General features: G+C 47.1%; 1 protein-coding gene across 2 annotated transcripts in view; it reads right to left on the reverse strand.

Moving 5' to 3' along the window:
- Window positions 1-12,476, reverse strand: part of RANBP10 (RAN binding protein 10) — a 162,796-nt gene that overhangs the window by 29,611 nt on the left and 120,709 nt on the right. For both annotated transcript variants that reach the window (XM_073307234.2, XM_073307235.1), the window contains one exon: window positions 665-687. In XM_073307234.2, coding sequence (XP_073163335.1) covers window positions 665-687 — 23 coding nt within the window. The remainder of the gene's footprint in view (window positions 1-664; window positions 688-12,476) is intronic.

The following is a 12,476-nucleotide window of genomic DNA, read 5'->3' on the forward strand; positions in this document are numbered from 1 at the left end:
AGCATTCCCTATGGCTGGTTACAGAGGGTGTGTGCAGGACTTGCCAACAGCTAGCGGAGCTGTAATGAGTACATAGGTGATGGCGGATAAGGGGACCTAAAAACGAAGGAACAATTGAGCATTTCTGACAGGTTTCAGAGTAACAGCCGTGTTAGTCTGTATTCTCAATCTCTAATCGCTACCTTGGAAAGGGAAAGACCCTTTGCTGCAGTATTCAGATGGGAGCAAGGGGAGTTTAGAAGCAGTAACACCAAACAAGCAAGTGTGCTTTCTGTTAACAAGGTTTGAGATGCTAAAGCGCATTATCATACGCTGAGTCTCAAGTGAACACTACATAGTGCTCCCTGCAGACAAGGCTGCTCTTAGGAGACAGCCATTTAAGGTGTAATAAAGTAGGAATTCATGCTGCAGTTCCAGGAGAGGTAACTATTCTTAATGAGGATCTTGTGAACGACCACACATCTGGTGATGAGACTGTGCAGTCCCATAAAAGGGAGCACCCTCATCCCAATGCAACAGAGGCAGACGGGAAACATATATCATTCAGGAATATGTGCTACCCCTTTAACGTGTCATTAAACAGAAGACATCACACATCCCAGTTACTGTCCCCCTCCCTTTCACTTGCAACCCTAGTTAAAATACTGAAAATAGTTGTACTTACAGGGAGGTCTGTAAAGGCTATACCTGTGGGGGGAAAAAATATTAGAATTAAAAAGACAAAGGATTTTTCCCCACATGCGCCTACAGACTTAACATGCTACAAAACGTTACTACATTTCAGTAAATCTCAGCTCTGGCCCTGGACTTAGCGACCTGTTATTTAACAAAAAGAAAAGGAGAACTTGTGACACCTTAGAAACTAACAAATTTATTTGAGCATAAGCTTTCGTGAGCTACAGCTCACTTCATCATTTATTTAACAGAGTCTCCCCTTCTCCCTCTATCTGGACCCTGTGGTTTGGCAAAGATTCAGATCAGAGTCTGAGTGTTCTCAGACTCTCTTTTCCATCAGTTTTAGTGCATTAAGCTTCACAAAAGCAGCCCCCTTTTCCTTTGCTTCTCCCTCACATCACTGCAGGACTCCACTAAGAAGCCACTGGATAAAGCTTCAGTTCAAGACAAATTTTTGATTTGGAAGCTGTGGTGCTTTAATATTGCTGTGGTCTGGCCTGAGGCTACCCCTCCTTTCCAGCCAGAGCTGTGGAGTTGAGCATTAAACACCCTGTACAATTCCCAGGGGAATTGCTGGGCCTTGCACTAAGGCAGGGCTGCAGTCAGAAGCAGTTTCTCAGATATGCAGCAATGGAGATAACGGTAGTGCTCAGCTTCCTCCTCCACATTCATAGATTCCAAGGCCAGAAGGGACCATGATTATCTAGTCTTACCTCCTATATAACACAGGTCAGAGACCTGCCCCAACATAATTCCCAGAGCAGATCTTTTAGAAAAACATCCATCTTGATTTAAAAATTGTCACTGATGGAGACTCCACCACAACCCTAAGTAAGCTGTTCCAATGGTTAATTACTCTCACCTGTTAAAAGTGTACATCTTATTTCCAGTCTGAATTTGTCTAGCTTCAACTACTAGCCACTGAATAGTGTTAGACTTTTCTCTGCTAGACTGAAGAGCCCATTATTGTTACCCAAGTAGGTACCTACAGATTGTGATCAAGTCACCCCTTAACCTTCTCTTTGTTAAACTAAATAGATTGAGCTCCTTATGTCTATCACTATAAGGCAGGTTTGCTAATCCTTTAATCATTCTCATGGCTCTTCTCTGAACCCCCTCCAATATATCACCATCCTTCTTGAATTGCGGACAACAGAACTGGACACAGGATTCCAGCAGCAGTCGCACCAGTGTCAAATACAGAGGTAAAATAACCTCTCTACTTCAAATCTGATATTTGCAAATATAACAGAAGTGAAAAGATTTATGGGTTCTCTCTTAATTTCAACCTGACAAGTCAGAAAAGAGGCAAAAATTACCTATAAACAAAGGTTTCTTATATTTGCTAAAGCAGGGATGAAAAGATTATTCAGCCACAGGTTCTGAACAGTACCAAAAGCTCCAAGTCACCAAGTCAAGCTATGTGGGGAGCAGAACATGTAAAAGGTGTTTCCAGAAGCAGGAGGGCTGACAGGGTGACCACTTCTCCCAGAGTAGAGCGCACAGCGGTGCTGACTGGTGACCATGAGGCATCTGCTCTGCATATTAGCTACTTCCAGGCTCCAACAGAAGACACAGACTATTTACATACAGCAGCAACTCAAGTCCTCTCTCTCTCTCCATGAACACGTGCCAGTACTTAGACTTGAAGGACACCAACAGCCCCTGGGAGAAGGGCTGGTTTCCACCTAACTGCTTGCCTCCACATGGAGCATGTTGGGCAGTGACAAAATGCATGGACACTCTTCCCCAATCACCACTAACAAAACTCCAGGAGTAAAACCACCCCTCACAAGACTATTCATTGCCGGATACCCCCCCGTCTATCTCCTAGGCTCTCTGGCCCCAAACTCTCGAGAAGGAGCGTGTATGCCTCTCTGCATTGCCACTCCACCAGCACCCACAGAGCTCCTTCACTCCTCACAGGAGCAACCCCAGCCACCTTGGCTGCAATACCAAGTGCTAGACTGCATCTCAGACTTGGGCCTGGTCTACAGTACGCGGTTATTTCGGAATTAGCCGAGTTTCCTCAAAATAAAACTGGTTCTGTCCACACGACCAAAACAGTCTCTTCGATTTAAAGGGCTCTTTACCCTGATTTCTGTACTCCCCCTCGGCAAGTGGAGTCACACTAAAATCGAGATCGCAGTTCTGGGTTACAGGTAATATTGGCCTCCGGGAGCTACCCCAGAATACTCCCTTGTGACCGCTCTGGAGAACACTCTGAAGTCCAATGCACTAGCCAGGCATGCAGTAAAAGCCCTGGGAACTTTTGAATTTCCTGTTTGGTCATCATTAGCACAGATGACGCCATCAGCACAGTACACCAGCACAGGCGACCACGCAGAGTCCACCATCACAGGTGACTGTGCAGTCCCGGATTCGCAGATGAGCTCCAGCATGGTCCGAACGGGAGGTACTGGATCTCACTGCATGTTGGGGAGACGAATCTGTTACGGCAGAATGATGTTCCAAAAAAAGAAACACAAATACGTACGCTAAAGTCTCCAGGGCTATGACGGAAAGAGGCTACTCCAGGGACACAGAACAGTGTTGTACAAAAATCAAGGCGCTCAGGCAAGCGTACCAAAAAGCCAGGGAGGCAAACGGGCACTCTGGGTCACAGCCCCATACATGCCGCTTCTACGGTGAGCTGCATGCAATTATGAGGGGGTGACAACACCACTACCCCACCACTGTTTGTGGACACCTGCAAGGAGGGAGTAGCATGGAGCGAGGAGGATGAGTTTTTGGAGGAGGAGACTGCATAGGAGGCAAGTGGGGAATCTGTTTTCCCCCCTAGCCAGGAATTATTCTTAAAGTTGGAGCCAATAGCCTCCCCCTACTCCCAAAGCATGCTCCCGGACCATGACCCTGGAGAAGGCACTACTGGTGAGTGAGAGCTTGATCAGAGCCATGCAGTGGGGGGTGGGTGGAAACCCAGCCGCGCTGGGCTATTCACATTTAGTTTAAAGGGCTCATCCCTGCTCAGAGCCTCATCAGAGCCCTGCGGTTTTGGGGGGGGGGGGCGGGGAGGGAGATGGATGGATGAGGAGAGGAGGGTGTTGTGTGAAGCTATCATTCCCAGAGAGCCTGCAGGCTGCCTGCAAGCTGAATTCTGTTGCCTGGCTGCATGTGATGGCTTACTCACACCAGAGCAGCAGGCACTTCAGTATAAGAGGCAAAATGAGACCTTGTACAGAAAGAGCACATGCTGTGTACTATGAATTGCCTGTTTCACTGAGAAAGTGTCCTCTTTGTTCTCTAAAATACATCTTTTAAAATACTACCCTCACTTTTTCTCCTCCCGCAGCAGGTGCAAATGTTTCAATGCGGCCCCTATCTACTCCATCCCAGAGGCTGGTCTAGATTAGAAGGTGGAAAAAACAAACTCGGGACGACAGGTTTGCTGAGCTCATGCAGTCCTCCCGCACTGATAGGGCTCAGTTGTATGTGTGGAGGCGAACAATTGCGGAGTCGCGTAAAGCGTTACATGAATACGAAGAGAGGAGGGACGTGCGTGATGAGAGCAGGCAGGATGCTATGGTCAAGCTCATGGGGGAGCAAACTGACATGCTCCGCTGTATGGTGGATCTAATGCAGGAAAAGGCAGCAAGACCACCGACTGCTGCTGCAGCTCCTGAATAACTGCTCTCCCTCGTCCCCAAGTTCCATAGCCTCCTCACCCATGCACCCAAGAACACGAGGGGGGGGGCGAGGGAGGCTACTGGGACCCACACAGTCAACCCCAGAGGATTGCACAAGCAGCAGAAAGCTGGCATATCCTAAATTTTGATTGGGTTTCTGGACTTGTCCTTCCCTCCTCCTCCACACCCCTAACCCAATACCCTCCTTACCCCGTCTAGCTTCTGATTTCTCTCAATGTTTTGTGCATTCATATATATATGAAAGGAAATAAAGTCACAATTGTTTAAAAACCATTCTTATATATATATGGGGTGGGTAACTTTAAGAGAAACAAACACAACTCTCACACCGTACCCTGGCCAGTCATGAAACTGGCTCTCAAAGTTTCTCTGATATGCAGCGGGCCCTGCTGTGCTCTTCGCCCTGTTGTCTGGCTGTGCGAAACTGGCCAGCAGGCGAGTTGCCTCAACCTCCCAACCCGCCACAAACATCTCCCCCTTACTCTCACAGATATTGTGGAGCACACAACAAGCAGCAATTACAATTGGAATATTGGTTGTGCTGAGATCTAACCAAGTCAGTAAACTGCACCAGCGCGCTTTCAAACGTCCAAACGCACATTCTACCACCATTCTGCACTTGCTCAGCCTAAGGTTGAACTGCTCCTTACTGCTGTCCAGGGTACCTGTGTATGGCTTCATGAGCCATGGAATTAAGGGGTAGGCTGGGTCCCTGAGGATAACTATAGGCATTTCAATATCCGCAACAGTAATTTTCTGGTATGGGAAGTAAGTTCCTTCCTGCAGCTGTTCAAACAGACCACAGTTCCTCAAGATGCAATCGTCATACAGCTTTCCTGGCCATCCCACGCTGACATCGGTGAAATGTCTCTTGTGATCCACCAGTGCTTGCAGCACCATGGAAAAGTACCCCTTGTGGTTTATGTACTGGCCACCCCGGTGTTCCGGGGCCAAGATAGGGATACGCGTTCTGTCTATCGCCCCGCCGCAATTAGGCAACCCCAGCGCATTAAAGCCATCCACAATGGTCTGCACATTTCCCAAAGTCACTACCCTTGATAGCAGCTGGTCAATGACTGCACTGGCTACTTGCAGCACAGCAGCCCCCAAAGTAGATTTCCCCACTCCAAACTGATTCCCGACTGACCGGTAGCCATCGGGTGTTGCAAGCTTCCACAGGGCTATTGCCACTCACTTCTCAGCTGTGAGGGCTGCTCTCATTTTGGTGTATTTGCGCTTCAGGGCAGGGGACAGTCACAAAGTTCCATGAAAGTGGCCCTACGCATACGAAAGTTTCTCAGCCATTGGGAATCATCCCGTACTTGCAATACTATGCGGTCCCACCAGTCTGTGCTTGTTTCCCGGGCCCAGAATCGGCGTTCCACGGCATGAACCTGGCCCAATAGCACCATGATCTCCCAATCGCCACATGCCGTGCCGTCTGTGTCCATGTCCTCATGACTATAGTAATCGCGCTGTCGTTGCTTCCTAGCCCGGTTTTGCAGGTACTGCACATACTGCTGGATAATGCGCGAGGTATTTACAATGGTCAAAACAGCAGCGGAGATCTGATCAGGCTCCATGGCTATGGCGCCTGCACGGGTAATCCTGGAAAAAGGGCACGAAATGTAGGAGAGCAGAGTGGCAGTGGAAGCTGTGCTGTTCAGTTCACGGTAGCCGAACAACAGCTGAAAATGGCTGTCCTCTGTGGCTTTCACGGAGGTGGGAGCCCAGGACAGACAACATGGAGAAGCTCGGAAGCGCGGCAATAGCGGGAGAGCAGAGTTGGTGGCGGAAGCTGTGCTGCTCGGTTCACGATGGCTGAGCAGAGTTGAGTTGGAGAGGTGGATTCATCGTAGCAGGAGAGCAGCGGTGCACCGTCTACTGAAAGCAGTATGTCGTCTGCACGCCAAAAAGGTGTGAAACGATTGTCTGCCGTAGCTTTCTGACAACACACACCCAGAAATACCCGCGAGAATGTTTTTGCCCCATCATGTACTGGGAGCTTAACCCAGAATTGCAATGGGTGGCGGGGACTGAGGGAACTGTGGGATAGCTACCCAGAGTGCACCGCTCCGACATTCAATGCTAGCCTTGGTACTGTGGACGCAATCTGCTGAATTCACGCGCTTTAGTGGGGACACAGAAGACCGAATGTATAAAATAGCTTCATAAAATTAGAATAGAATAATTTTGAAATAATTTCATACTGTAGACGTACCGTTGGAGTAGGACTAGCATCAGAAGGCCCAAGGGCTTTGAGTGTTACAGAGAAGAGAGTCACACTGCTAAGATGACAGAGGCCCAGCTGCAGGTATAGAAGAGTGGATCAGCATCTGCAAGGGATTGGGGTCATGACCAGTACAGGGATCACCACTACCCTTTCCACTGACTGATGGCAGACCAGATTGACAGACGTAAAGACAGGTGGCAAGGAGGAGGTTTCTAGCACTGCCTTCCAAGGCTTAGACTATTCATTATTCCTGACATGCTAAACACTACATTGAGGCCTCTTTCGCAGGCATGGAATTGTGGTGCTCCCTAGGGATCAGATGAAAGAAGCGTGCACTGATTGTTTTACACATTCTGCTGCTTCTCGATCCCAGGTGTGAAAAAAGCTCCACACTGCAGTGAAAAACATTAGTGCATAGCACGTGGACCCTACTACAGTGCACTAAAAGGTCCACTTTGAGCACTGATACACCCCAGTTTGTAACAGGAGTAGAGCAAAGTGTACTATAGATCATTTACGCACGGTAGATTTACACTCCAGTTTGCAGTGCACTACCTGCCCATATAGTCAAACTCCGTGTGCTGGAGACAATTCATTCTCACTCTCTCCTTTTAACACAGAACTGTTGATTCAGATCACACTTTCTCTGCAATTTTAAAAAGTGCACTATTTGAAGCAACACAGATTTGTGATCAAATGGGCTGAGAAAGTCTTGGATCCTGATCCGCTAAACAGCTTATAGTGCCTTGAGATTAATTCACCTACCACAGAGTTTGGAGCTACTTTCCAGTAGGCAACCTCATCACAAGCCAACAAAATTATGGATCAATATTCTAAACACACTGGAATAAACAGATGGGGGGAAATTTTCAAAGAAGGATTTCCCTGTCCTGGCCATTTGTCTGGTCTCCCCACCTACCCCTCTGTGCATTGCTCTCACCCCATCTCTCCACTCAAATATCCTTCACCAATCAAACTGCTTTCTGTGGGGTTCCATCACATTTGGTTAAGTTTCATATTTTGTTTGGCCAGCTCGCTGAGAGCTTGTTACCACCTTTACAACAAAAGGAAATTAACCTGATGACCTAGCCACCACGGCAGCAGGGAAGGGTTCTGCAGCCTAGCTACAATTCCAGCTCTGCACCAGGCATCCTTCAATCTTCTGTGGGTGGGCTGCAGCTCTCCCACTGGTGCGCCCACAGCCATCACATTCGCAGTGCAGGGAACCACAGCCCCAGGAAGCAAGGTATGCACAGAGGAGGAAATTTACCGTCACTGCACTTAAACTGAGACCCTTCTCCTCTTTGAAGCAGGGTTGCATCACACCCACTCTTCTCTAGAGGTAGCCAGATCTCTGCTCAGATTCTTCTACAACACAGGACACAGATCAGGTTTCTCAACAGAAAATGGTATTATGCCCCACATCCTGAACAAGGAAATACTAATCCAAGTGTAACTATGAAAGATGCTATTTCAACAGCATTCCATTTTATAATCTCAATAAAACTCTCTGGACCATGCTGCAGTGCTGATTAGTGCACGTGTGGGAGGGTGGTGGGAACCTGTCAGTCAGTTTTATTGCGTCAAACAGCCAGCAAACTGCTTAAACAGAGCCCAGCTGTAGTCCAGACACAAGGTCATTAACAGAAATTAAAAAGGGATAACAGATCCTTAACTATTCAGCTGGATAAAAAGCAACTCTACTCTGCCCCCCTGGAGCAATTCAAGTGCATGGAGATAGCTGCAAAGCCAGTTTTAGGGTGGTGGTGACTCAAGGACTGGACAGCTTAGGAAGAGAATGCAAAGGGTCTCTCCTGTAAGTCCGTGATTCAAATCCAAGCCACGGCAGTACTGGCCAAGTCATTAACCTCTGATAACTGTTCAGTGGTCTGGATACAATATGTGCATGTGTCCATGCAGCTCCAAGTGAATAGTTCTGATATCATAACTGCCACTGTGACAATCTCAGCAGAGATCCCAAGGACTAAACTGGGCGGAGACTGAGCTATCCCCCTTGCCTGCAGAGAGACTCTCTCCTGGTCAGAAGGGGAGTTCACTGGCAGGTAGGCACAAAGCACACCGCCTCTGCATACCACCACCTTTCACCAGTGCTGACACAGTCGTTTATCTTTCAGGGATGCTGCCCCCTCTCGACAAAGCCAGCACTTCCAACACAGGCTAATAAAACATTTAGCTACGGTGTGGCTGGCTGCAGGCCCTAATGAAAAGTCAAGTTGTGAGTACACTGGGGGAAGTGTCATTTAGCCAACGATCAAATAAAGTGGTGGCTATGAGAGAGCAGAATTTCATTAAACAGGCGGGGGAGGTAATATCTTTTATTGGACCAACTTTTGTCAGTGAGACAGACCAGCTTTGAAGCTTACAAGAGCTCTTCTGGTGGATTCCAGAGGGGTTGCGATCAGTAGGGAACATGTGGATTCTGGAATCTACTGCAGCCTGAGAATGTAAATTGACAAATACACAGTTTTTAACTGTATTGTATATTTTTTTGCACTGGAAAACTATTTTAGCTAGATTCAACATTTCTCAGGTATTCATCAAAAACCTATGGAAGTATGTACTGTGTAAAGACATGCAGTATATTAGTGATCCATGTCACACCCCAAGTCTCTTAAACAACACCTGACAGAGGAGTAAACGAACTAATTCCTTTTTCTCATGGTGAGAGTGAGATTAGAGACAATTGTTCTTCTAAAGATAAATTTTCAAACACATATGTACAACATAGGAGAGGGCACTGAAGACATCTGCTCTCTGAGTCCATCCACAGGACTTCAGACAATGAACGTTCAATGAACAGGACTCTTCCTTTGACAAATAATTTTAAAGGAGTTACTTAAATGCTGCTGCTTTGTCACTGCTTCGTGGTTTATTTGATCAGATACTGAAAAGAATGTACTGATTTCTTTCCCCGTCCATTTAGACTGAAGAAAAGTGCAATGGGATATAATTTAGAGATGTTTATGGCCAAAGTGTTATCATCTTCCCGAAAATCTAAATATTAGGAACTTTTTAATAGTCATTTTTAGTAACACCTAAATGACAGGATTTCTGCTATCAGAAAAGTGCTCTGTTGATATTCTTCACTGCACAAAAGCTTATGTTTTCTGCAGATTCCTTCTGGAATGCACAAAAAATGGAGCATCACCACTCTCTCACCTGGATGCCATGCAATTTGGGGCACAACTTAATGAAGTAGTGAGGTAAATTAATTCCAGAGCACAAGACAGAACTGCTGTGAAATTCAACTCAACCCTCCAAATGCTGGTCTGAGCAAGTGAGGGCAGTGGTATTGACTTATCCCTTGTAACATAGGAAAAGGAGCTGCAATCACAGTTCCCAGGGGAGATAGTTAACCAACCTGTGCGACCCAGTATGAACCCTTTCATGCTACACTTACTCCGTGCACTGAGTGAAACGGCCTCTTTGCTTCAATGCACTTTAGAGGGTGATGGCCTCACACAGTGCTCCTTCACTCAACCAGAAGCTGTGCCTCTCCGCTTTCTGGCTAAAATGCGGAGCCGACCAATTCAACACAGGATAGCCTCTCTGTGGGAACTAGATCCTGTCCTGGTAGAGGATGGACTGTATGATCAAAAGGTCTTTGCTTACCACTATCACAATCATTATTAATCTCTGAAGTGCTCCAAAATGTGGGGAAAAAAACTAATGAGCTTCCAAGCATTAGAGATGCTAGCTAGCTATACAACGTAGAAACATCTGTCCACATTCAAGAAGGAGCATTAGCTAGTTAGGAAACATCCAGCAGGGATCCAGGAAGGAAAGCTGGTGAAAGCTTTCTGCCACCCATTTCTATACACGTCACACTGAGGAGAATACTAAGTGAAACATGCAGAAAAACTGCAGGGCTAAGGCTCAGAGGCCACTCCTGGATCCATGTGAAATCAAGCAGATTCCTTAAGGAATCTTTCCGACAAGAGGACAGACAATCTAATCAGATTGTCCTGCAAACTCAGAAAGCAGCCTGGGCTGGAATGGATGTCTCCCAGCAGCCTTTGAAAGAGCAGCAAAAACTATTCAGGAAAACAATTAAGGGATATGACAAAAGTGTTCTTTGCTAACAGCCCTGGAACATAGAATCATAGAATATCAGGGTTGGAAGGGACCCCAGAAGGTCATCTAGTCCAACCCCCTGCTCGAAGCAGGACCAATTCCCAGTTAAATCATCCCAGCCAGGGCTTTGTCAAGCCTGACCTTAAAAACCTCTAAGGAAGGAGATTCTACCACCTCCCTAGGTAACGCATTCCAGTGTTTCACCACCCTCCTAGTGAAAAAGTTTTTCCTAATATCCAATCTAAACCTCCCCCACTGCAACTTGAGACCATGACTCCTCGTTCTGTCATCTGCTACCATTGAGAACAGTCTAGAGCCATCCTCTTTGGAACCCCCTTTCAGGTAGTTGAAAGCAGCTATCAAATCCCCCCTCATTCTTCTCTTCTGCAGGCTAAACAATCCCAGCTCCCTCAGCCTCTCCTCATAACTCATGTGTTCTAGACCCCTAATCATTTTTGTTGCCCTTCGCTGGACTCTCTCCAATTTATCCACATCCTTCTTGTAGTGTGGGGCCCAAAACTGGACACAGTACTCCAGATGAGGCCTCACCAATGTCGAATAGAGGGGAACGATCACGTCCCTCGATCTGCTCGCTATGCCCCTACTTAACATCCTTCTGTTCACTTAGCCACATGGGAAGTGGTTAGCGCATGAGGATGCTACTCCCTTGTGGTACAGCTGCTCCTTCAGGCATCTGAAAAACTGTGTCACTGCAAGGTGCATCTCAGGACAGAAGGGTTCCTAGCTATACACACAAGAACAGAAGCTGCCACCTCTGCAGGCAGCAATGAAGCAAACTGAAAAATTCAGCAAAGGCAAGTGAAGGCTGATGCATTGTCCTTACCTTCCCCCATTGCTCCAGAAGGCAGCCTGGCTGCTCAAGCTGGCCAGTTATTTGGGCCCGAGCCTCAATGTTATTACAACATAGCATTTTTGTATTAAAGTGTGTTAAAAATAAAAATTAAACTTTTCATTAAAATGTCAAACTGTATTTGCCCAATCCTGCCCCCGATAAGCCCTTCTAGGAGCTGGTCTGGTCTTCCAGACTATGCACTGCTAGTTGAAATGGGAAAGCAGGCGGCAATCTGACACTGACATTGTCCATGACAAATAGCTACTTCTGTGGGAAGGAAATCAAGATGAGCACAGCTCCAACTAACCCCCTTGTACCAGTGTAAACAGAGATTTCATCCATAATTTTACTTAAAGACTCTTCCCCTTTCCACAGCTCCATACAAGCAATGCACACAGTAATCAGGAGATCTCCAAGCCAAGTCCTCCCCTCCCCTTCAGCCAAAAGTGACCACGTGTTCTGCCTCAGAGTTAGAGGCTATCTCCACAGTTGGTTCCAGACACCTTTGTTACAGAGACTAATCCACAACTTCACGTGAACAGAGAAGGGTTTAAGTGACATGGACCTCAGACAGCTGCGTTCACCCCTTACTATCTACATCCTGCCTTTCTGCTCATGTCTGAATAGCCAATTACTATTAATAGTAATCATGATTTGTATTAGTGTAGTGTCTAAGAGCCCCAGTCCCGGATCAGAACCCCATCGTGCTAGGTGCTGTGCTGACAGAACAAAAAAATGCTCCCTACCCAAAGGCCCTCGAATCTACGTAAGCCTGCTCTCCTCCATCCCAGGGGTCCCTCCTCAATTCATGCAGGACACCCCAAAACACTGCTCCCATGACACAGTGCTAGCTTTCTACTTGGGAAAGGTGTTAGCAAATTCCTTTGGCTTCGGCTTCCAGGCAAGTGGCAATCTCCCTGCCAGCGATGACCTGGAGGGAGTGCCAGTGGAA

This window comes from Lepidochelys kempii, chromosome 12, assembly GCF_965140285.1.
Source record: "Lepidochelys kempii isolate rLepKem1 chromosome 12, rLepKem1.hap1, whole genome shotgun sequence".
Lineage (NCBI taxonomy): Eukaryota > Metazoa > Chordata > Testudines > Cheloniidae > Lepidochelys > Lepidochelys kempii.